The following is a 23477-nucleotide window of genomic DNA, read 5'->3' on the forward strand; positions in this document are numbered from 1 at the left end:
TTAATGGATTTTGTAACTCCTATCATTTTTCTTACTTCTATTTTGGGGGATAATCCAGCTCTAAATTTTAGGGCTACAGTTCCCATGATGCTTTGTGGGATGTAAACAGGAAGTATGAATGTTGCCATGGTGTCATTTAGTTACGCTGTGGGCTACAAACTGAGTCAGGTTTATTTTCAGCCTGTATGTGTTCACATGCAGTCAGACTGTCCCATCAGAGCAGCCGAACCAGCAGTCAGCAGCTCCTGTCTGCAGTGGACCCGTGGACGGACAGACAGCTGTCTCTGGATCACTGTGAGACTGAAGGAAACTTAGAAACAGCAGGATTCTCAGGCAGCTTCTGCAGCCGCTTTCTTCTCTGGTGTCTCAGCTGGTTTCTGGAGGTTTATTCTGGACGGACGTCAGAGACGATGACGTCCTCTGGAAGTGCGAGTCGCACTGAGTCTAAAAATATGTGCCTCATGTTTGTGTGTTCAGACTGAGTTGTGATTATCAGAAATATTTCAGGAGTTAATTTCCCGTGAAATATTCTGCAGTTCAGATGATCAGAAACTGGGATGGTTGTTTAAATTTGTCCTGTGTCATTTTCTAACTTTGTCTCAACGGCCTGGAAAGGAAGGCGGGATGGACATTTTAACTAGTATTCATTCTGTTTCTCCGGTACTACACAGTAAACGTTTTCGCCAGATTTATCATTTTATTTGACTGTAAAAGTTCTTCAAGCTGGTTTTATGTTCTTGGCCTTGTTAATGAATTGATGGGGTCCTGTAAACCCATGGAGGCTGGGCGTAGCTGCATATGCATGACACAATAATAAAAATAAAAATAATTAAAACTATTCATTCATATTAACCAACAGCACCATCTCGTGGCGACACACAGAATCAACCAGGTCACTTTAAACGTTTTATTTATTCCATCAGGAGGTTTCTGTTTGTTTTTTTACAATCAAGAAAATCTAATAAAAGGTCAAGTTTGTTGGAACAAACAAACAGATTTCAGGAGTAAAAAATAAAGGCACTTAACTTACAACACCTCCATAAAATAGGGTTTCCTTTCTCTTTTTTTTTTACAAATATTTACACACTTCTCGTCACGACAGTTTGAGTTAAAATACATGATAACAGCAGGAGGATGTCTTTGAAAAACGAGACCATCGTTCTGCTGGTGTGACGATAAAAATCACATTTAAACATTATAAGTCACAGTCAACCTCGAGCCCTTTGACTGACAGATGTTGACATTTTTAACGAGTCATTTTCATGATGAATCAACTAACGGTTAAATAGAAGACGGAATTAAATCATATTTTGTTATTAGTATCATAGAAAACATGGGGACGACTAATAAAACTATAAGTAAATAAGTTTAAGTGTAAAAATAAAACGTCATGTCAGAAAGTCGCTGCTACTTCATCACACCGTCACTTCAGTAAGAAACTTTTTGTAAAAAATGTTCAATAATAAAATACATTCCTGTATCGGAGAATAAATGGATGGAATGAAGAGTTTTACACGCAGAGAGACGCTGAGAGGAGTTCAGCAGCGGCAGCGTAACACTAACGGTACGAGTCGGTGACGTTTGTTAAACAGAAGAAATGCGTTTGACACTGCGCTGCTGCCGCTGCCGCCATTTTAAAGTCTCAGTAATGTCTAAACAATATTGATAATGTAACATATTTATGGATTTTGTGTCTCTATTATTATTTTTTGTCATTTCTGCGTCTCACAACACTGTTAAACACTCACTTTAAAATGTGTATTTTTTACATTTCTAGACCGGATTTTTCTGTTATAATAAAATACAGATTGAAACATTTTACTTTTTTTTAATTTTCCTATAAGCGTGTTGATTCTGACACTGACTGCAATCGTGTGCCAATGATGTTTTCGGTCAGCCAGCTGACTTATTTACTGAGTGTTACATTACAGTTACAGGTGAGTGTTCATGAGGTATTTTATAATTGTCTAAGCCAATCAGAACTGAGAGCTGAAAGCGATGTAGGACAGGTGTGTGACCTCGGTTTGTTCCTCATCAGGCACAAAGCACCGAAAGGCTCCTAAAAAGTCAGGGGACTGAAGGTGAATGTTGGTGGTATAACAGTACGATGGGGCAGTCGATATGATCAGGTGTGTGTGTGTGTGTGTGTGTGTGTGTGTGTGTGTGTGTGTGTGTGTGTGCGCGGTCTCAGTGGGAGGAGCTGCGGTCGTTGGCGACGTCCTGCAGGCGGCGCAGCAGGGCAGAGTGGTTGTCGGGACAAACCCTCTTGGGTGACGTCTCCTCCTCCAGAGGCATACTGCGCTTCCTGGTGGGGGTCTCTCCGGTCCGGATCATACTGTTGATCTCCTGGAGACGCTGAGAGGTCAGAGGTCACAGAACAGAGGTCAGAGGTCACAGAGCAGAGGTCAGAGGTCACAGAGCAGAGGTCACAGAGCAGAGGTCACAGAGCAGAGGTCAGAGGTCACAGAACAGAGGTCAGAGGTCACAGAGCAGAGGTCAGAGGTCACAGAACAGAGAGCAGAGGTCAGAGAACAGAGGTCACAGAGCAGAGGTCAGAGGTCACAGAACAGAGGTCAGAGGTCACAGAACAGAGGTCAGAGAGCAGAGGTCACAGAGCAGAGGTCAGAGGTCACAGAACAGAGGTCAGAGGTCACAGAACAGAGGTCAGAGAGCAGAGGTCACAGAGCAGAGGTCACAGAGCAGAGAGCAGAGGTCACAGAGCAGAGGTCAGAGGTCACAGGTCAGAGGTCACAGAACAGAGGTCAGAGGTCACAGAGCAGAGGTCAGAGAGCAGAGGTCACAGAGCAGAGGTCAGAGGTCACAGAACAGAGGTCACAGAGCAGAGGTCAGAGGTCACAGAGAGGTCAGAGGTCACAGAGCAGAGTTCAGAGGTCACAGAACAGAGGTCAGAGGTCACAGAGCAGAGATCAGAGGTCACAGATCAGAGGTCACAGAGCAGAGGTCACAGAGCAGAGGTCAGAGGTCACAGAGCAGAGGTCACAGAGCAGAGGTCACAGAACAGAGGTCAGAGGTCACAGAGCAGAGGTCACAGAGCAGAGGTCAGAGGTCACAGAACAGAGGTCAGAGGTCACAGAGCAGAGGTCACAGAGCAGAGGTCAGAGGTCACAGAGCAGAGGTCACAGAGCAGAGGTCACAGAACAGAGGTCAGAGGTCACAGAGCAGAGGTCAGAGGTCACAGAGCAGAGGTCAGAGCTCGATATACTGGGGCCAGGTGATATCACCTGAAGTCAACATCATGATTAATGATCACATTTCCCTCGGTAACGATTAATAAACGGTATCTTGTTAAAAGCACCTGTCCTCACAGTGGAGCTCTGATTTATTTATTTACTGTATTAAACAGTTAAGAACCCTTTCAGGCATTTGTTTACTTAGATAAAAAAATCTAAGCAAAGATTAGGTTCTGATTCCCGTCTCTAGACTAAATAAATAATAATAAATCATATAATAAAGAGATTTTAATAAAACCTTAATGTGACATTAGCTTAGCTTGTGTGATAGCATAAAGATGACGTAAGCTGCTCAGCGACCGTGTGACAGTAACGTTAAGAAGAACTTGCTCTGTGATCAATCATTTTAAACGTCAATATATCCGATCACACAGCGGAGCCGCTTTCATTGACCTGTATTTATGTTGATTTTGTCAGACGACGTCATGATCATAGAATAATGATTTGGTCAGCTGCAGCGGTGGAAAGTAACTAAGTGCATTTACTCAAGTACTGAACTTAAAAGCTCCAGCGTGTCACATTCAGGAGCAGCTGTCGGCAGAAATATAATATTTATAAGTGTGTTTTCATGTTTAATCGCCTGAAAATAAGAATCGTTGTGTTTTCGTTACCTTAGAATCAGCCTTTATATCTACAGAGGGAGCGGGTCCCCTTCCACGGAGGCCGCCATGTTGCACCGCCATGTTTCTACAGTAGCCCAGAACGGACAAACCAACTGGCGTCTAGAGAGGGCCGTTCGCTTTTTTCTCGAGTTTCGTGGCCACCGTAGTTTCTCCTCCACGCTTGGAAGGGGAGGGCGAGGCGAGCGGTGTTCACATGGCTGCAAACTGCAGTTTCACCGCTAGATGCCACTAAACCCTCCACGCTGGACCTTTAAGTAAAGGATATGAGTACTTCTTCCACCGCTGGTCTGCCTTTCTAGTGAGAGCAAGTCATGATGTCACTTCCTGTCTAGCTTCTGTAACTCAAAACAGTCTCCCATTGGTCTGTGCTCAGCCCTGTTACATACAGTAACAATGTTATTTAATATATGTACTGTGAAGGTGTACAGTATGAGTATTGTACGGTGTGTGTGTGTGTGGGGGGGGGTCTCACGTTGGGGGGGCTGCTGCAGATGTAGTAGTAAATCTTGTCTCTGGGGGTGGTGGCGGTGGGGGCGGAGCCTGTCTTGTGAGGTGAGATGTAAATGGAGTGTTTGCTGGACAGAAGCATCCGACGGGGAGACCCGGTCCTCAGGGTGGGGTACGGGCACAGAGGGGGGGACTCCACCTGCACACACACACACACACACACACACACACACACACATGAAAACCTCTGACCTCAGCCGTGAGCTTCAGAGTTACAAAGCCAAATCACATTGTGTGTAAATTAACTGAATGTACTTCCTGCCTCATTAAAACATTAGCAAAGCTGATTTTTGGAACATTTTGCATCCATGTTGACTTTCCAAGTCTTCTTCTTCGCTGCCTTTGTCGGCCGCCACCTATCAATCAGCAGAATGATGTGAAACCGATGCAGCGGTGGAAACTAAGTACATTTATTCAAGTGCTGTACTTAAGTACAATTTTGAGGTACTTTACTTGAGTATTTCCATTTTCTGCCACTTTCTACTTCTCCTCCGCCACGTCTCAGAGGGAAATATTGTACTTTTTACCGCACTGCATTTATCTGACAGCTTTAGTTACTTTGCAGATTCAGATTATTAATACAAAAAATAAATCAACTAATTAATGATGATGTATTATTATAGATCGAGCTACCCAGCAGAATATAAAGTCATTAAAATGAGCTCCACCTTCACCCGCTGCAACATTAAAGTGATGAACACATCAACTATCAATAATTATCATCCAATAATATATATTATTCTGAAACGGGCCGTTCTGCATGAGTACTTTTAATTTTAAGTATATTTTGATGCTAATACTTTTGTACTTTTACTTCAGCAAGATTTTAAATGCAGGACTTTTACTTGTAACAGAGTATTTTTGCGTATTACTACTTTTACTTCAGTAAAGTCATAACAAAACCATATATAAAGAACATATCTAGCAGTACACAAACCTGTTTCAGACCCTGAATTTAAAAACTTCACTCGTTCAAATGGAGAAATTTCATCACATCAAAACGTGGAAGTGAAACGGTGAAAAGTTGTAGCTTCATTCGCTAACTGCAAAAATCCACACTTCACCTCACTAGACGATTCCTGTTCCATTTGTCGCTATCGATCGAATGTTTAGGCAAACTTTTATACATAAAGAGACTGTAAATGAAACTGGACGTACCCCCGCAGAGGGCGAGCTGAGGGAGTATCTCAGGGCAAAGTGTCTCATCTGTTTGATGTAAACGTTGTTGTAGAAGTGGATCAGGTCTCCCCGCTCCTCCTCACCGTCACCCACAGTGGAGGAAGAGGAGGAGGAGGAGTTCTTGTTGGGGGTGGAGGGGGCACTGCCAGGCTGTGGGGTGGGCAAGGTGCTGCTGGAGCGAACAGGAACTGGACTGATGTCTCCACCTGCTGGGAGGAGGTCGGTGGGAGACGTCAGTTTATAACAAACAAGGCAGCAGTTAATAAGTTCTCCACACAGATGTTGATGAATAGGAATGTGCCGCAAAACCAAATCTAGGAGCTAAAAGAGGCTAAAAAGCTCAGGGTTCGTCACTATGAGAGACACCCGTCACACGTATTTACACGTCATACACGTATTTGATTGATTGCTGATACAAAAGGATGTGTTAGTGAGGTTTTAATGGTGCCTTTTCAATCAATTCAACATTCAAGACAATAAAGAGTTTAGTGTTCTAACTAAAACAGGTGTTTTCATACCTGGGTCCTGGTTGGTGTCGGCAGATGAGTTGTGTCTTTTGGCGTCGTTGCTGCCCGAGTGACGTCTCCTCCTCCCTGAGATCAACACACACCTGTAGACCTGAAACACACACACACACACACACACACACACACACACACACACACAGACAAAATGAGCTTCAGTTACTATAGAGGTCATGATTCATGATATCTGTTGCTCCACCCTCTTTTTGGGTATGAGATGTGGTCATTTTGACATGCAAGCTAAGTCTTGGTCCGGCCGTTCCCTCTGTATACATGTCGTAAAAAAAAAATCAAGTAAGGACAACTGAGGCTCTTTATTTATTCAACACACTGAGGATCAACTTCAGCACAAGATTTCTTCAACATAAATCATTGGTATCGTGTTGAATGGTATTTTCAAAAATATTTTTCATCTTATTTTCATTTAGAAGGACAACGTACATAAAGCAACATTTCTGTAAATGCGCCAGTGCAAACAAAACCCAGCGGTGGACAGTAACTAAGTACATTTACTTTAATTGAGTACTTCCGTTTTCTGCTACTTCTACCTCCAGTCAGAGGGAAATACTGTACATGTTACTGCACTACATTTATTAAACAGCTTTAGTAACTTTGCAAATTCAAATTATTAATACAAAATATTATAGATGAAGCCACCCAGCAGTACATAAAGTATTAAATTAATGTAGCTCCACCTTTACCAGCTGCAACATTAAAGTGATGAACACATGAATGCATCAATAATTATAATCCAATAATAATAAATATGGTTCTGAAATGGGCCGTTACTCTCTCTTACTGCATGAGTACTTTTCCTTTTAGTGTATTTTGAGGCTTTTACAGCAGCAGTAACAGTATTTCTACACTGGCAGAGTCTGGAGAGGTTAGAGGATGTAATGTGCTGTAAATGTATGTGATGTTTGATCATTTTCTTCATGCGTATCGTGTGTAAAGAGCAGCAGCAGAGCGGATTCAGAGGTTCTTACGTTGCTGCTGGCCTGAGGCTGAGTGCGGTAACACTTCATAATGTTCTGGAAGGGTTGGTCTTCTTTGGTCACCTGACAAAAACAAAACACACACACACACACACACACATGCGTTTACTTCAGCAGAAAGAAACACACTCAGTATGGAGGGACGATCGTCCTCAGAGACAGACCTTTGCCATGACATAAACAGCACACATGAGGAACTGGTCGAGGTGACGGTCCATCATCAGTTCGGTACAGTGGACCAGAGAATATTCAAAACACGTCCAGATCTTCCTCCTCAGCTCCGAGGAAATGTCCAGTTTGGCACAGAGATCTCTGAGACGCACACTGGCCAGGTGGTACACCTGTGAGTGGAAGAAATATATGGTGAAATATCACAGTATCACAACATAGCAGGCCACTTTTTACCTTTTAAAGAAATGGAAAATACACGGAAAGCAGCATCAAAAGAGGAAAAAACGACTCAATCTTGCATCTTTTAAAAGCTGGACGGACACTGTACATTTTTATTAATCTTGTATGTTGCGTTAAATCACTCTTCGCGTTTTTCTGCCTGTCTAAAACATACGTCTGATATGTTCCACCTGTGCGGATCAATCGGCCAGTCAAGACGCATTAAACGTAAAAGCAGAGCTGTTAAAAGGAACAGTTCAGCATTTTGTGAAATCCTCATCCAACTGTCGGAGTTTAAATCTCAAACACATAAGCCTTATAATTCATTAAAAAAAAAAGTTAACAGCTAAAACAAGATAAAGGCATAAGCAGATCTGATACCACTCTCGTGTCTGTACAGCGAATATGAAGCTGCAGCCAGCAGCTGGTTAGCTTAGCTTAGCTTAGCATAAAGACTGGAAACGGGGGGAAACAGCTAGCCTGGCTCTGTCCACAGGTAACAGAATCCACCTCCCAGCTCCTCTAAAGCTCACTGATTAACACGTTATATCTCGTTTGTTCCATCTGAACAAAACTCAAAGTGCAAAAACAGAAGTTTCCATTTTTATGGGGGGATATGTGTCAGACCGGTCGTGGCCAAGAAAGCTGCAGCTTCATATTTACAAACTACTAAACTGTACGCTCCTGTATCACAGCTGGATGTCCTGTTCAGAACAAGTCTCAGACCATCAGGAGAGAGTCTGCAGTCTTCTCTATTTTTAGTTTGGGCGTGGTTACATTTCAGCATTGTGCTGCCACAGTGATCTTCTAGCAGAGTGGGAAACTAAACTCCTCCTCACGACACTTTAATATGGTCGTCCATCTTGTCATCGTCCGTCCGTTTAAGTCGATAAATCCAAAGTTGTTTCACAGATGTAGAGTTTTGTTTACACTGTCACTGTGGTCAAACTGGTTGCTGCTACGTTTTCTTGTCATTGTTGTTTGATAATCGTGACGCTGCCCCCTAGTGGACGCGTACGTTATACCTCCAACCTGTGCAAGTATAAAAGAAACACACACACCAACATGTCTGACGGCAGCTGCCGTCTCGCTGTCTTATCACAATAACTAATAATCATCAGCTAAACACAAGATGTGAGGTGCATTAAAAGGTGAAGACAGTAGAATGTAGATGAATAAATACAGGACTCGCACCTTCCTGAAGAACAGAGACAGCGAGCCTTTCCTCAGCCGGCTGCCGGCTGGTTTGGCAGCTGGTTTGGTGACGGCTGATTGGACGGTGAGAGTGCCGGTCAGAGTCTGTGCGGACAGCGTCTGCAGCGTGGCTCCGCCCTGTCCGGTCACGCTCACCTGGACTGGGATGAAGGTGATGCCTCCGCTCTCATTGGCTATACCTGCAGAGGTCAGTGTTTGTTATTTATCATTATCATTCATATTTCACATTCAGTTTAATGTTGTTAGCCCCTCACCCTGCACAGGTATGGTGATTGTTTGCCCGTTGTTGGCGGTAACGGTGGCGGTTGCCACGCTGACAACAGTCTGCCCGGCTGGGATGGCCGAGACTAGGCTGGCCTGGCCGGTCTTGGTCATGACGGTCGGTGCTGCACCGGTGGTGCTGGTGGAGGTGACTCCAGGCTCGCCGTCTGGCGGGTCGACAAACAGACGGCGCCGGTGGGTGGAGCCGGTAGGCGGAGAGCTGTACCGGTCCAGCAGGGTGGTGGGGGAGGGGGACACACCTGCGGCGGGGGGGGGGGCAGATTATTTTACATTCAGGGTGTGCTAATAAACTAATAGCAGTACACATTTTTATACACATTTTATTCATAGAGCAACTTTAAAGATATTTTTGATACAAAATAATTCAGTGCTCCAATATTAACAGAATGAATTCAAATAAATGCATTACATTCAAATACTAATATATAATAATAATACTACTACTGATAATAATAATATCTTTATATAGTTTTCAGCAAAACATACTATATATATATATATATACACGTTACACATTTACATAATCAAACATACACAGTATTTCAGAGTGCAGAGGTTTAACAGCTTGTATATCAGAGAGGTGTCCACTTGTCATCAATGTTTCTGATAAATAGATTTATTCGTGGCAGCAATAAATGGGATTTCCCCAAATCACACAAACTGGGCACATGCAGTATGTTTACATGCACACAAGAAACCAGGTTTTTTCATTAATTCATTGATCTGAATCTTTTTCTTTCTCTGAGGTTACTCAGGTTATGCAGAAAATCGGGCAACTGATTTTCATGCACTGTAATAACCTGGTTACTGTAAATCTGCATATACACAGCAGCTTTGTGTGTGTGTGTGTGTGTGTGTGTGTGTGTGTCAGAGAGGCGTCTTCTGTCCTGCACAGGTTCGCATGTAAGAAGCTGATTAGAAACCAGGTTAAATGGAAATAAATCAGCTCTCTCCAGGAGATATCTAGCTGGGAAGAGCAGGTTTCTTTAATCCTGCTGCTCGATTATTTAATTCAGGTTACTGCAGGATGCAACACGCGGTTCAAGTGCTGAATGACTCTCGTCATCTGTCCTGTTCTGTTTTAATTCACAAACCACAGACCTGCAACTTTTCTCCATGTTTCTTTTTGAGGCCTTTAGTCTGATAAGTAAAACAAATATTTTGGGAGGAACAGCAGTGAATCAAATTACACACACACACACACACCTTTGACTGTGCTGTTGGTGTTGAGGTCAGGTCCGTGGTTGATGGGAGTGAGGGGAACGCTGCCTGTGCCGCTTTCATTGTTTTGTTCCAGATACTGAGGAGGCATCACCTGAAACACACACACACACACACACACACAGACCACAAACAGTCACAAACTTCTTCATGACAAACAGTTAAAACTTTCATGAACACAGATTGTGTTGAAATGTGTTTAAATTTACGATTCACTCACGCTCAAAAAAACAAAAACAAACCTCTACATGTCTAATAAGTATATTTAAACAGGTAGACTTAATGAAATGAATATGTTTTTTGTATTAGAGTGAAACTGAAGTGTGAAGTGTCGTGTGGACCTCCTGGCAGGTGGGGACGTGGTCTTTGGCCGCGCGGAGGCTCTCCCACAGCGGGGAGTCGCTGGTCCAGGCCAGGCTCTCCAGAACCTGCTCCTCCACCTGGTTCAGATGCTTCACCACCTCCCGAAACAGACCCTGCTCCGACCGCACCAACACCTCGATCACCTGCGCACACACACGCACACACACACACACACGTGTCTTTTCTCTCCTTTGATGTTTTACATTTTCCTTTATTTTCCTCCTGGTGATTTTTTTACTATATTTCCTCTGAATTTCAATGCCTCTCTTTTAATTTTCTGATACTGTCATTATCCACCTGCTGGCTCTTTTTCACCACCACTCCAAGAGGGGATCCTATCTTATCTGTTAAGTTGACATCTTCAAATTGCTTTTTTTTTGTCCAACCACGTTCAACACCCCAAAATATTTAGTTTACTAAAATGTAAAACAAGGAAAAGCAGCAAAACCTCACATATGAGACAGAAATGCTGTTTTGAATTGTGTAAATCACCACTTGCTACTATATATATATATATATATATATATATATATATATATTTATTTATTTATTTATTTCAGGGACAATGCACATTGATCAACATCACTGTAAATGTGTTAGCGAAAAGGCTAATTTTCTACTGTTGTTCCAGAGGTTAAATTATCCATTAAAACAACAAGTTTTGATAGCAAATGAACTGAGACTACAAACAAATACAAACATACAGATTCAGACATATTAACAGACACACGTTCTGATAGAAGTGATCGGTCGCATTGATACCTTGTAGAAGTGATAAGCGGGCAGCTGGAAGATGCTGATCACGTTGGGGAAATCTCCTGGAGGTCTGTAGGAGAAGATGACGATCTCCAAACAGCAGGCCAGCAGGGAGCGATGGAAGATGTCCTGCTCCAGAATACACTGAAACACAAAAGCTGCGTCACCACTTACCTCCCCACAGTAAACAGACATTTATAGATTCGTAATGAGTGTTACAAATTTCCATCCCTGTGAGTGACGATCAAGTCTTTTTATTCAAATTAAAGAGTTATAAAAGAAGCTTTAACTGACAGCTGTCAGTTTATAAAATGTCTGTCTCTTGTATGTATTTTTACAAGTCCTTTAAAATTACTGCATCTCTTACGTCCCCCCGCAAAGTTTTTAAATATTGTAAAGCATCAGGGGAACTGCAGAGGAGCCGGTTCAATAAGAAGCAGATCGCTTTTTAAGTTTTTAGGGGAAAATCCAAAGCAAATGTATTCATGTAGCACAATTTATACAGGAGGCAGTTTCAAAGAGCTTCACTGACATTTAAACTGTAAAAGGAATTAAACTTTTTAATACATGAATACGAGAAAGTGTGAACCTGTATACAAATAAAAGTAATAAACCCAACATTAGAATAACAGGGCTTCAGGCTGCTTTTGAAAGGTGGTCAGAGTTGGAGCACACCTCAGATCCTCTGGTAGTCTCAGAGCTATCAGAGCAAGTCTCGAGTCTCAAGTCCGAGTCTTCATCAGTAAACTACAAATAAAGGAGGTCTTTCAGAAAGTCTCTCAGGTCTGACTATTAAAATCAGCCTTTAAACATTTTCATTTCAAACTGTATTCAGATTTCACATAGCTGAGTCCTTTCAATGCAGACGCTTAAATATTTAAATTACATGCCATCTTTGTGACTTGCATCCGACTCGAGTTAATGTCTCAAGAAAATACTCACCGACAGGTCAGCGGCTCCGAGTATCATCTTTTCTCTCTCTATGATGGACTCCAGGATCCTGTAGTAGAGCGCCTCCGCCAGGTGGAAATACTTCACTGCCATGTCTTTCCCCATCCCCCTGATCTCGGCCCCGCTGCCCTCGAAATGTTGAGAGAAGAGCTCAAACATGTCCTTCAGGCGCTTGCTGATGACATCACTGGGGTCTCTGGCACAGGCCCTGCAGGGATACAGTTTGTGTCATTACACTGCAGAAGATAATACGCACGAGACGGTGATGTCACGAGAGGAGAGTTAAATAGGTTTGTTCAAGAAATTCACAAGTATTATCAGCTTCTTGTATCAGCAGTATCTTTAATATTTACTATTGATTCATTATTGAATTTGGAAATTACACTGAGTTTGTTAAACTCGTAATGAAATGTGTTCAGACCACAGACTGTATATAAAGATGGACGACATGACAGCTCCCTAAAAGTGAAGCCAGAACATCTGGATCGCCCCCTGGTGGCGGGCTGCAGTACAGGTCATAAGCCCCGCCCCCTCCATGTTAGCGGCCGAGCCAAACTAAAAACTCAAAGCTCACGTCAGATAAAGATGGTTTCTGTCAGTTTAGGTCGTTCTGATCACGCTGATGTTTGTTCAGGTGTTCATATTCTGATAAGTTCGGTTTACTTAGTTATCTGATGCTATAATAAGCGGGTTTCACGTCATGATTGACAGCTGAGCTCTGCTCGCGATTGGGTCGACCGGGTGTGTGGGCGGGACCTCGATACCGCGGCTCCACCCCCGATCACTACTACGCAGACTCTGGCTCCAAATGACGTCACCAGCGCAAGACGGCAGCTCCCGTATCCGGGACGTTTTGGCTTCATTACAGTCTGTGGGGAGGAAGTGTCGTCCATCTTTATATACAGTCTGTGGTTCATACAATACGTCTGCTTCACCTTGCAACTCACTTAATTAATCATCATTAATTTTTCATATTTATGCTTTTATTTATTTATCTGCTTAACTGTATTATTAGCATTGTTAGTTTATTTTCATTATCCTTTTCTTTTTTCTTTAATGACATTTAATGTCAATGTGTAAGTATTGTACATTTTAGTTTTATTGTACTTTACCAATGTACTTCTTTCCTCTTATATACTAATGATGCTGAAATGGATGTCTGGTTTTGGTTGGTCATGTCACTCATGTTTTGTGTGACGTATTATAAATAAAGTTTGGGGGAAAAAAGTCATGGATTTCAAGGACTACACAGCACATGTTCCCAAAAATAAGGCAAAAGCAGCGGTAGCTGTGCTGCACAATACTGAGTGTTGATGTCAGTGTAGATGTAAAGGGATGCAGTTATGTTGTAAATCATCAGTCCCTCTCATCTTTCGAATCGTTACACCATGGTAACGGTTAATAATGAATGACCTGCACCTGCTCAGGGGGGTGTACAGGTAATTTATAGCGTTAACTCCCAGACTGTGTTCAGACTAAACTACGACTGCACCGACACACAGCTGCTGCAACAGGCTGCAGATCCAGAAACACACCTGAGAGTTTCTGTTAGCTTAGCGCTCGGCCCCTGTTTGGTTCCTGACAGCAGGGTGTGGAGTCGCCCGACACTCTTCATGGCGGACGAGAGAGGCGACGCCAAGCTGTTCTCCTGAATGTACTTCCTCCCTGTCAAAGGAGTGGAGACCTTCAGAGCCGAGGCCTGACAAGAGGAGAGACAGCGGGGTTGGTTATTTTATATTTTCTGTTCACTTACAGCAATAAATAATAAAACCCAGAATACAGCGGTAGCAGGAAAGATAAAAACAAGAGGCTGTTTAAATCATCCTGCTTTAAAAAAAAAAAAAGGGACAAATATAAAAACAGAGGGTTGTTGTCTCACTGTGAGGTTGGTGTGAAGCCTGTAGGTGGCGCTGTCCTGGTTCTCCACCCCCTCACACAGGCACGGCCCCGGGGTACCGATGTCTTCGCTCGCCCCCTCACCGGTGAAGATCCTCTCGTCAAGACTGCCGGTGGCCAGAACATGTTCCTCATAGACCCGACTGAGAGACAAACTGCGGGTACAGCGCAGTACATCAGAGTAAGACAAAGAAAAGGACGGCAGACTCGATGAGAGCTGGGTAAGGTGGAGTGATTATATGAGACTAGTAGAGTGGAGTACTGTTGATTGGTGTAGAGCTAAGTAGAGAACTTATACATATATAGTACAGTCGGATAAAGTAGAGCCAGTTAGAGTGATTACAAAACAGTAAAGCAGAGTAGAGTTGAACAGAGTTAAGTAGAGATGTGAAGAGTGTTTTTTAAATCACTATAATCTATTGATTCTGGTCCCTTTTTATAGTGTTTATTACAACAATAATGTTTCTATGTTCCAGAGAAAATCCAGTGAGACTCCACGTTCAAATCCACTTTTTGAATATGTGAAGGGGGCGTGTTCAAGCTGAAATGGGGCGTTAAGTTGCTCTTTAAGATTCGGTAAAGATAAAAGACTTAAGGCCACAGAAAAATAAACATTTTTGGTAGAAAAGATGTTTGGAATTGGGAACTGAACACAGGTTGTTGAAGGCAAATAATATCTGACTTTCAATAATAAACTTCTCCTTAATCCTCAACAGATTTTTCTGTCTCTCTTCATACAAAGTTCTTTATTTACATAGGACCTCCTGATCAATTCAGTACATTTTTAAGACACTGCGTCGCAGTATGACGGCAGCCGGCACTTACGAACTGTCTCCAAAGTTCATGGGGTCCAGAAAGCCGGTCAGACCGTCTTCTTTTCCTCTGAGAATCTGTGGGCGGGAGAGGAGAGGAAGTTTAGTTTACACAAAACCACAAACACCATCTGACCAGACCGCCACAGTGTGTGTGTGTGTGTGTGTGTGTGTGCGCGCGTTCCCCATCTCTTTCCTAACTGTGGTGGTAGGAAGTGAAACACCACATCATACAGGAAAATCAGAGGCAGAAACTTTATTAGAACAGGCATCCACCACTGAAACCAGTAGCATTAAGTCAGAAAAATACCACTCCTACTAAATATTAGACTCTTAATATATCTAATGTTTAGTTGATTTGACTGTTATGTGATAAATATAACTAATCAAAGCAAAAATTGTTTGATGGATTAAGTGGAGTTACAGGTGGTTTGTTGTTGGGACTGAAAATAGTTTTTGAGAATGAATAGTTTTAATTTTTGCATCTGGTCACATATGATCCATACTTCAAGGGATTATTCAGACACTTTAATCAAAACCAAACCAAACGCTCTGATACATTAACCCACCAGCATCAACAGTCTGTACGTCTGACTCACATCATGTACAGCCTGTAATCTATATAAATTAGTGTGGGAGGACCATCCAATTCTGATCAAATCTAAATCTGGAACATGAACTTTTGTTTGTCACAAATATGAACAAAAGAGAATACAATGAGTTTTCCACCTCGTTCCAACCTCAGATTACAGGACCGTATCTTTTGCACATTTTAGTGCTCGCTCAAACTAACTAATTCACCTCTCTCAAGTAATTTTAAAAGTATCTGCAAGTTGATTTTCGTGTTGTACTGAAATGAATGGAAGTCGAAGGCTGTTTGAAGAAAGAATAAAAGACAGCTTTATGATATTCTTTGCAAAATATGGTGTGGCGCTTTACGTCAAAAACCGCTGGTTGTTCCTGAGTCTGACTGAACAGCATATAGCATTAAGAGTGAAATGAGAGTGATGTCTTACCCTCTTGTGGAAGAGTTTCTTGATGAAGGGTTTCCAGAAGTGTTCTTTGACTCCTTTGGCCTCCAGCACCAGGCCGTCGTGCAGCTCACACAGCTGCTCCATGAAGCAGTACGGACCTGAGGACGGCCTGTAGTCTTTACTGCTGAAGTCCTCCGGTAGACCTGGAGGACAGGAGACGAGTAACCTGATGATTCGACATACTCTGGTTAAAGAAAACATCCACCTCTTAACACAGTCTGACAAGTAAAAACTGCTTTTATTTGTTGTTTGACGGTGTAAATGTTCTTATTCCTACAGATGATCGCGGCTACAATAGGAGTTTGGTGAATCATATCAGTAATCTAAAAGAAAGGTAAACGTCACGGTGAACAGGTTGTGGTGTCAGTCTCTCACAGTAAAAGGGCTGACTTCCCGGGAGCGTCATGCAGGGAGAAATCAGCCGTGGTAAAGGCACACAGACCATTTCCTGCACCGTGAAAACAGAATGCATTGCACCAAAACACAAGCGGAGTGTCGAGCCCTTTTTACACACAGAGTACATAACGTTATTGGTTCCTTACAGCTTCATTCAGACACGACAGCACATTTACAGAAAGGGCCACGGCGCTCGGTGATATTTGGCATCTGGAGCACGAGAGGAAACGTTTAATGATGTGACAGGAGAAGAGTGTTTTCTGTACTCTCGCAGGCTGCACCATAGAAGGAGTTGCTGTTGAAGCCTTAACTAATGGCCGTCGTGATTTACTGTTAACGTGAACTATGGAGCGGCGTTTTTATGGGTAGGTCCCCGTTGTGTTTGTGTCAGTTGCGGCAGTTGGTGGCGAAAACTTCAAACGTTAAAGGCAGCGAAGGAGAAGACTGCAAGCTAGAAAACATGGATGTAAACAATGGAGGATTTAAAATTCTTTGCAAACGTTTTGAGAGGAGGGAAATGCATTCAGCACGTTTGTTAGACCTCAAGGATGCACACAATGTGTTTTAGTGAGAAACACTGAATGTGAACAGAAACTCTAATTTAATCTAATTAACTTTAATCTCTACATGTACAAAAACACCACTGAATACAACAGAGACATTTTGCTATAACATACACTACGCTGAGGGATAAAGGAATTTCCAATCAATGTGATCAATATGATAACCCCATTATCCTATTTCATCTCTTCATTTTTCTATTTTTAACCTGATGTTTTTCTTATTTTATATTCAACATGTCTTCTTCAAATTCTATTTTCTCTGTAAATTATTTGTTTTGCCGCAACATCATCTTTCCCCACAGGAAATCGGGACATCAACAAGGCTTCACGCCATCAATTTAGGATTTTCGAACCGACGTGTAGACGAGAGAGAAGTTCGCTTCCTGTCTGAATACAGTTTGACTTGGTGTCATTTTTCATGCTGAGGCTGGCAGGGCTGCAGAGGAGAGCTGGGGGCGTTTTGGCAGAGCAGTTTCCTTTCTCCATTACAATAAACAGCATGTTTAGAGAGGGAGGTGGAGGCGGGGGCAGCAGAGGAAACACCAGGTGTCAACAGGAAGAGACGGCAGCGCTGATATACACTGCTGTAGGTTTTTTTGGGAGTTGGCTGGTTGGAACGCTTGATTTATTTTACATGTTTGATTTAGTACTATACATGACTGATAAGCAGGCTTCCTATACGCCAGTGCTGATTTAATTTTATGACTCTTCAATGTCATGTTTCGCAACTCTGTGACCATATTAACTTTGAGACAGATGTGGTCCAAGATTTTGAACATCAAATATTTGACTGGCATGAGTTGAACAACGTTACGTTTCTCTCTGATGAAATATTTACATACAAAACTGTCTTTGTGAACAAAAATTACACCTCTAGAGCGAGGGGAGACATTTCAAATGTAATAAATATGATGATTACTATCCATCCATCCATCCATTTTCTACCGCTTGGTCCCCGTTAGGGGGTCGCGGGTGACTGGAGCCTATCCCAGTGACTTCGGGCCTTAGGCAGGGCACACCCTGGACAGTGGCCAACTCGTCGCAGGGCGAACACAGACACAGACAAGGACAGACAACCATTCACTCACACATTCATTCAATACGGGCAATTTAGAGTTATCAATTAACCTACACATGCATGTCTTTGGACGGTGGGAGGAAGCCGGAGAACCCGGAGAGAACCCACGGTAACACGGGGAGGACATGCAGACTCCACCCAGAGAGATTGTGTGATGTTGGTCCGGTCCGGGAATCGAACCCACGAACCCACGATCTCCTTATTGGGAGGCAGGAGCTGTAGCCGCTCTGCCACCGTGCACCCCTGATGATTACTAATTTCTACAAAAAAAATTAAACATGCATGGGATTTTTTAATTCGCCATCTTCGTTTAGCCTGTTAGCATGCTAACATTAGCTAGTTAGCAGTAAACACAGAGTGCAGCTGAGGCTGATGGGAACGCCATCAGCTCTGCAGGTGTTTGGTCAGAAACCAAAGTGTCGGACGCGTTAACGTGTCGACCTGATGGTGGCGCTAGATGGAAAGTCAGAGGATCAGCAGAGTTATTACAGTTCATCCTGAGGGGAGCATGAACGATGAAGCACGTCTCATCGCAGTCCAGCAGCTGCTGAGACGCTTCAGTCTGGACCGACTGCCACATTTTGATGCATATATCAGATTAAATCAGATTATTTTAGTGAGCAGGACAAAGCTTAAAGTGAGTAGATGTCTCCTGCTTCGAATCTAAAGATACAGAGAAGTGGCCTTTTCTGTTTTCCAGAGAACCTCAGAAATTCATAGTTCGGGAGGATGCAGCAGCGCAGAGTGTGGTACCTTTGAAGTTTGGGTTGAGCAGGTCTTTCCTGGCGTTGCACAGCAGAGCGTTGGTGAAGACGAGGTCCAGAGCACACAGCAGCAGATGATACGAGTTCACCAGGTCATCGCTGATCATCGGGAAGTTCCCTGGAAGAAAAACATGACACCACATGAGGGAATAATTATGTCTTCGGGCTAAGTTGGCACAGCAGACCACAACAGTATTACTACCAAATCTACACAGGCAGGTTTCAACTAGACTCTTGAGTTGTCAAGACATCAGATACACAGAAGTGTGGGGACTAAGAAGGATTTATGAGCAGGCATTTCAGATGAGAGCAGGGAAAGGAAATCAGTATCAACACTCAGTAAAAACCTCTGTGGTTCCCTTCAGTGCTGCTCAGAGACACTGTGTGTTAAACCACCTTCTGGGTTTTTCAAACATTGCCAAGCATTCATTTTTTCTGTAAATCAGATCTCAGCTCTGCGGCTCGAAGGTAATGGTCATACGCGAGAGGAACACACTGGGGCAACTCGGGGGCCACCAGCAGAGGACTGAGGCTGTACTGTCAGACCCCAGGTCTGGATCGGTGAAACTGTATGGATGTTAAACACACAAAGAGCCTTGTTCTCTGGATAGTATGGTAAATGAATCCAGAACTAATGATTATTGCTCTTAGTTTCATAATTACGTCTAAAATATGACTGGAAATCCCAAATCCCTCCGTCCAAATCTGTCTATAGAAATTCCTTGAATGTGTTCACATGTTTTAAGAGTCCTGCCGACAAACAGAGTAGCTAAGTAACACCAGTGAAAACATAATCTCCATGGAGCAGGAAATAAAAGGACTGAGCTGCAGTGAATGGCAGCAGGACTTTACATGATGATGTGCAGCTGATGCGAACAGGCCTGTACTTGCCCTCAGATCAGTGTAAGTCTGTCACACGCTGATCCCGAGCTCTACAGCCCTGTTGGTTTCTTGCTGTTTGTTAGCAAGACTGGCACTTTAAAGGATAAGTTCAATACAACACTCACAGTCCCACACGTACATTAACGGGGTTTTTGGTTGCTGGCATCATTCCTCCTGTTCATACTGGCCGCAGAGATCCCTTCTTAAAGCAATTTCAGTGTAAGTGATGGAGAACAAAATCCACAGACCTCGTCACATGCAGAAATGATCTGAAGTTAATGAGGCTTCAACAGTCTGAGTTAGACAAATCAAGTGGAAATCCTCCAAACTGTCTTTATAGCATGAAATTCCCTCTTTGTGTTTCTTCTCCGAGGCTCAGCAAGGAAACCCTGTCCAGGGAGACGTGTGTGAATTGCGTCTTGAATGCTTCTTGGATGCATTTGCACTCAACTTCTTAGAGATCAGATATCTGATCCACCCAGGACACATGAAGTGACTCAGTGTAAATGTGGAGGGCAGGAGGAATGATTACAGCGACCAATAATCCTGTCAATGTACATCCAGTGCTGACGTGTCATGTTATTGTTTTTTAAGACATGAACATAACCTTTAAAAGGTTTCCTTAGTGTTTACAAAAAGATCCCCTTAAACAGGTAGACTTTAGGACATGGACCTCTGTTTGACTTTGCAACAAATAAATGAAGCAACAATAAATCTTTACCTTTAGCGTGGACAAACAAAACCCAGCAGAAGTTGAAGACCTCGGTCACAGTGCAGGGATGACGTCTGGAGAGAAAAGACATGAGGGAAATTAAAAAAGGCCAGTCATGGCGCCTGAAACACATCAGCCTATGACGAGGAAACACGTACAACTTGCTTCATTTTGGTTTTAAATTGTTATTTTTTTCGGCTTTATTGCTGAAACATCATTGAATGATGTCTGATTGGATTTGATTTAAAAGGGCTAAGCTGAAATTGTTCAAATGACTGGATCGGGAGATTCTGACTACGATAACAGCTGCACGTGCAGATGCTGCGGCCTGTAGCTCCTTCAAACGCCGCTACATTTTTGTTTTCATCTGTTATCTTATTTTTTTTCCAGCTTTATAGCCGAAACACGTATTACCGATTCGTCGGAAAAAGAAGCCGGGGTTTGGATTAAAGAGCAGCGGACCTTGAGACGATCCACCCAGCCAGATCAACCGGGACCAGACACCATGGTGGGTGCTGTGTGATCGCCCCGTGGAGGAGAGGAAGAGCCGGGATAGGAGCCAAGCTGGCCCAGCTGGACTTAAGGCTGCTCCTGGCTAATGTCCGGTCTGGACGAAACGGGACTCAGAGACTGTTGTGCCCACATCTCTGCAGAGACCTGCTACACCAACATCCCGGATCGAGCACTCGACGGTCGGACCGTGTTCCGAGCTGAAGGAGCTCGAGACTCCGGCGGGATGAAGGAGGCGGACTCTGCGTTTACATCGGTGGTGCTTGGTGCTCAGGAGCAGTCAAGCGGACAGACGTCCAACATTTTATTTCACTATCTTGTTGCTGCTGTCTTGCATTCCCCCAGACGCAAATTCAAAAAATGCACTGAACTATTTTCTGGGTATCGGTGTGTGTATTTCTGTAAATAACTGTATAGTATGTGTGTAGCATTAAGGAACTACTGACCTGATTTCACTGTACAACCTGGTGTTGTATAATGATAAATGAATTACTACATTAATACATTTGTTAATGTGCGAGACTCATGTTGGCAACAGTGCGAGTGCACCTGCCCCCCAGTGCTGCAGCTCATACGTTTGTGCTATCGAGTGCAATGGCTGATGGGATATGGAGGCCTGAGGATGTCATCCTGATGGAAGAGCCTGAAGCTTGCTGAACACGGGCTGCTGCGGGGGGAGTCACGCGTTTTCAAGGTTTTAGAGATGTCACTAAGGCCGTCTTGCTTCATGCCTATAATTATTCTGCTGGCAATATTCACAATTTCTTCTGTGCAACATTAGCGTTACCGTGCCAACAGAGGATGCAGAATGTCATGACATTATCAATAAGAGACTCAAAACAAAAACACTCTGAATCAATGAGGTTAGCTTTTGTAAAAAAATAAAAATAAATACAGCCATTGTTGACTTTTCTTAAAATTAAAGTGTGATTTTTCCACTTTGTTGTCAAAGTAATTCAATAGGCTTTGGTGCCAATAAAGTTTATTGAATTGTTGGAAGTTTTTTTTTTTCCTGAAATCAACGTGCGTTTCTTTTGCGTTGTTAGTGTTGAGGATGAAATGAGAGTAAGGCTGCAACTAACATTTATTTTCAGTATCGATCAATCTGTGGATTATTTTCTTGATTAATCAATTCATCTTTTAAAAAAAAATAAAATTAATCGACGAAATGTTAAAAAATAGTGAAAAAATGAATTTACAGTTTCTCAGAGGCCACGGTAATGTCTTCGCTTTGCTTGTTGTGTCAGACTAACAGTCTAAAACCGTAAGATATTCAATTTACGGTCATATATGAAAAAGAAAAACAGAAACTCGTCACATCTGAGAAGCTGGAACAAGAGAATTTTTGTGATTTTTGCTTGAAAAATGACTGATGACTATGATTAATCGATTATCAAAATAGCTGACGATTAATTTTCTGTCAATAGACTAAACGATTAATCAGGTGGAGTCTTTGCACCACTGTACAAACTCCTCAGTTCTCTGAGGCGACGTAGCTGTATCATTAGCATACATTGTTCACTCTGCTGTGAGAATGTACTGCTGTTTCTATAGTTCATGCCCCTGAAAAGGACCAAAAAACAAAACCCCAGCTGTTTGAACTTGATATTCTGCGGAGGTCAAAGGTCATGCTGTCCCACCTCTGTTTGCGGCTGCGGTGGACTCGGGGCGGATCCTCTGACGGGGCCTTGAAGATGGCTTTGAAGATGGGGACGTACTTCTTAAAGATGACCGCCGATACGGTGAAGTTTCTCTCCAGCTTGTCGGTGCTCTGACGGAAATCCTGAGGCAGGTTGGCCATGTCCTGCCACTTCTTCATCTTATTAAAAAACTCAATCAGGCTGCGAGGGAGCAGAGGGGAAACAACGGCGGAGAATTACACCCCGCGGGAACATGACCGAACACTGCCTGTGGTTTGTATATCTGACTAATCTGCCAGGAGGTGGTTCTAACATCAGCACTATTCCTCGGGATAAACATTCACACTGCAACTCAAACACCTCTACACACTGATTTATTGATTACAACAGGCTTTGGACAAACTTTAACCAGCAGGAAGAAAATCTACAAATATTACAACCCTTTGCTTCAGTTTGAAACTATTTTATTTTAAGACTAAACTCAAAGTCAAGTTGTTTAAATATGAATATAGCAGGGCATTGATCATTACATCTCTGCAATACTTGAATAACTGTGCAATATCCGTGTAATACTCATGTGCAATATTTAGTTGTTTTGTTTTGTTTGTTTTATTTCCTATTTATTATTCATACCTCCATTACTGCTGCTGCAATACTACTTATTACTTATTATTATTACATTGTATTATTATACTGTATTATCATCATCAACCGGTAAACCCACTTGGTACTTCACACCTATTTTATTTTATATTTATACCCACCTGGTACTTAATGTATTTTCTGACCTGTTTTTTATAGTGTTTTATAGTGTATTATATTTTTTTGCTAGTACTTTCTCCTGTGTGCACTGACGTAAAGGCGAGCTGCTGTAACAAAAGAGTTTCCCTTCGGGGATCAATAAAGTATTTCTGATTCTGATAATGATTATTT

The 23477-nt window shown here is 42.7% G+C and overlaps 1 protein-coding gene across 6 annotated transcripts in view; it reads right to left on the reverse strand.

Annotated features, from left to right (window-relative positions):
• Nucleotides 1–893: 893 nt before the first annotated feature.
• The window catches only part of rbl2 (retinoblastoma-like 2 (p130)), a 26565-nt gene continuing 3981 nt past the window's right edge, over nt 894–23477 (reverse strand). The window contains exons 3-21 of one of the 6 annotated variants that reach the window (XM_044192222.1): nt 22545–22745; nt 20404–20468; nt 18790–18918; nt 15982–16142; nt 14979–15043; nt 14137–14308; nt 13793–13956; nt 12249–12465; nt 11313–11450; nt 10529–10693; nt 10173–10281; nt 8939–9205; nt 8664–8863; nt 7244–7420; nt 7071–7142; nt 6079–6178; nt 5540–5766; nt 4347–4520; nt 894–2355 (exon numbers count right to left, since the gene is read on the reverse strand). In XM_044192222.1, coding sequence (XP_044048157.1) covers nt 2188–2355; nt 4347–4520; nt 5540–5766; nt 6079–6178; nt 7071–7142; nt 7244–7420; nt 8664–8863; nt 8939–9205; nt 10173–10281; nt 10529–10693; nt 11313–11450; nt 12249–12465; nt 13793–13956; nt 14137–14308; nt 14979–15043; nt 15982–16142; nt 18790–18918; nt 20404–20468; nt 22545–22745 — 2971 coding nt within the window. In that variant the 3' untranslated portion in view covers nt 894–2187. Of the gene's footprint in view, nt 2356–3088; nt 4250–4346; nt 4521–5539; nt 5770–6078; nt 6179–7070; nt 7143–7243; nt 7421–8663; nt 8864–8938; nt 9206–10172; nt 10282–10528; nt 10694–11312; nt 11451–12248; nt 12466–13792; nt 13957–14136; nt 14309–14978; nt 15044–15981; nt 16143–18789; nt 18919–20403; nt 20469–22544; nt 22746–23477 lie in introns of those variants that run through there. The other 5 variants (XM_044192223.1, XM_044192221.1, XM_044192224.1 and 2 more) reach the window with 5 other exon arrangements.

The sequence above is a fragment of the Siniperca chuatsi genome, linkage group LG4 (assembly GCF_020085105.1).
Source record: "Siniperca chuatsi isolate FFG_IHB_CAS linkage group LG4, ASM2008510v1, whole genome shotgun sequence".
Classification (NCBI taxonomy): Eukaryota; Metazoa; Chordata; class Actinopteri; order Centrarchiformes; family Sinipercidae; genus Siniperca; species Siniperca chuatsi.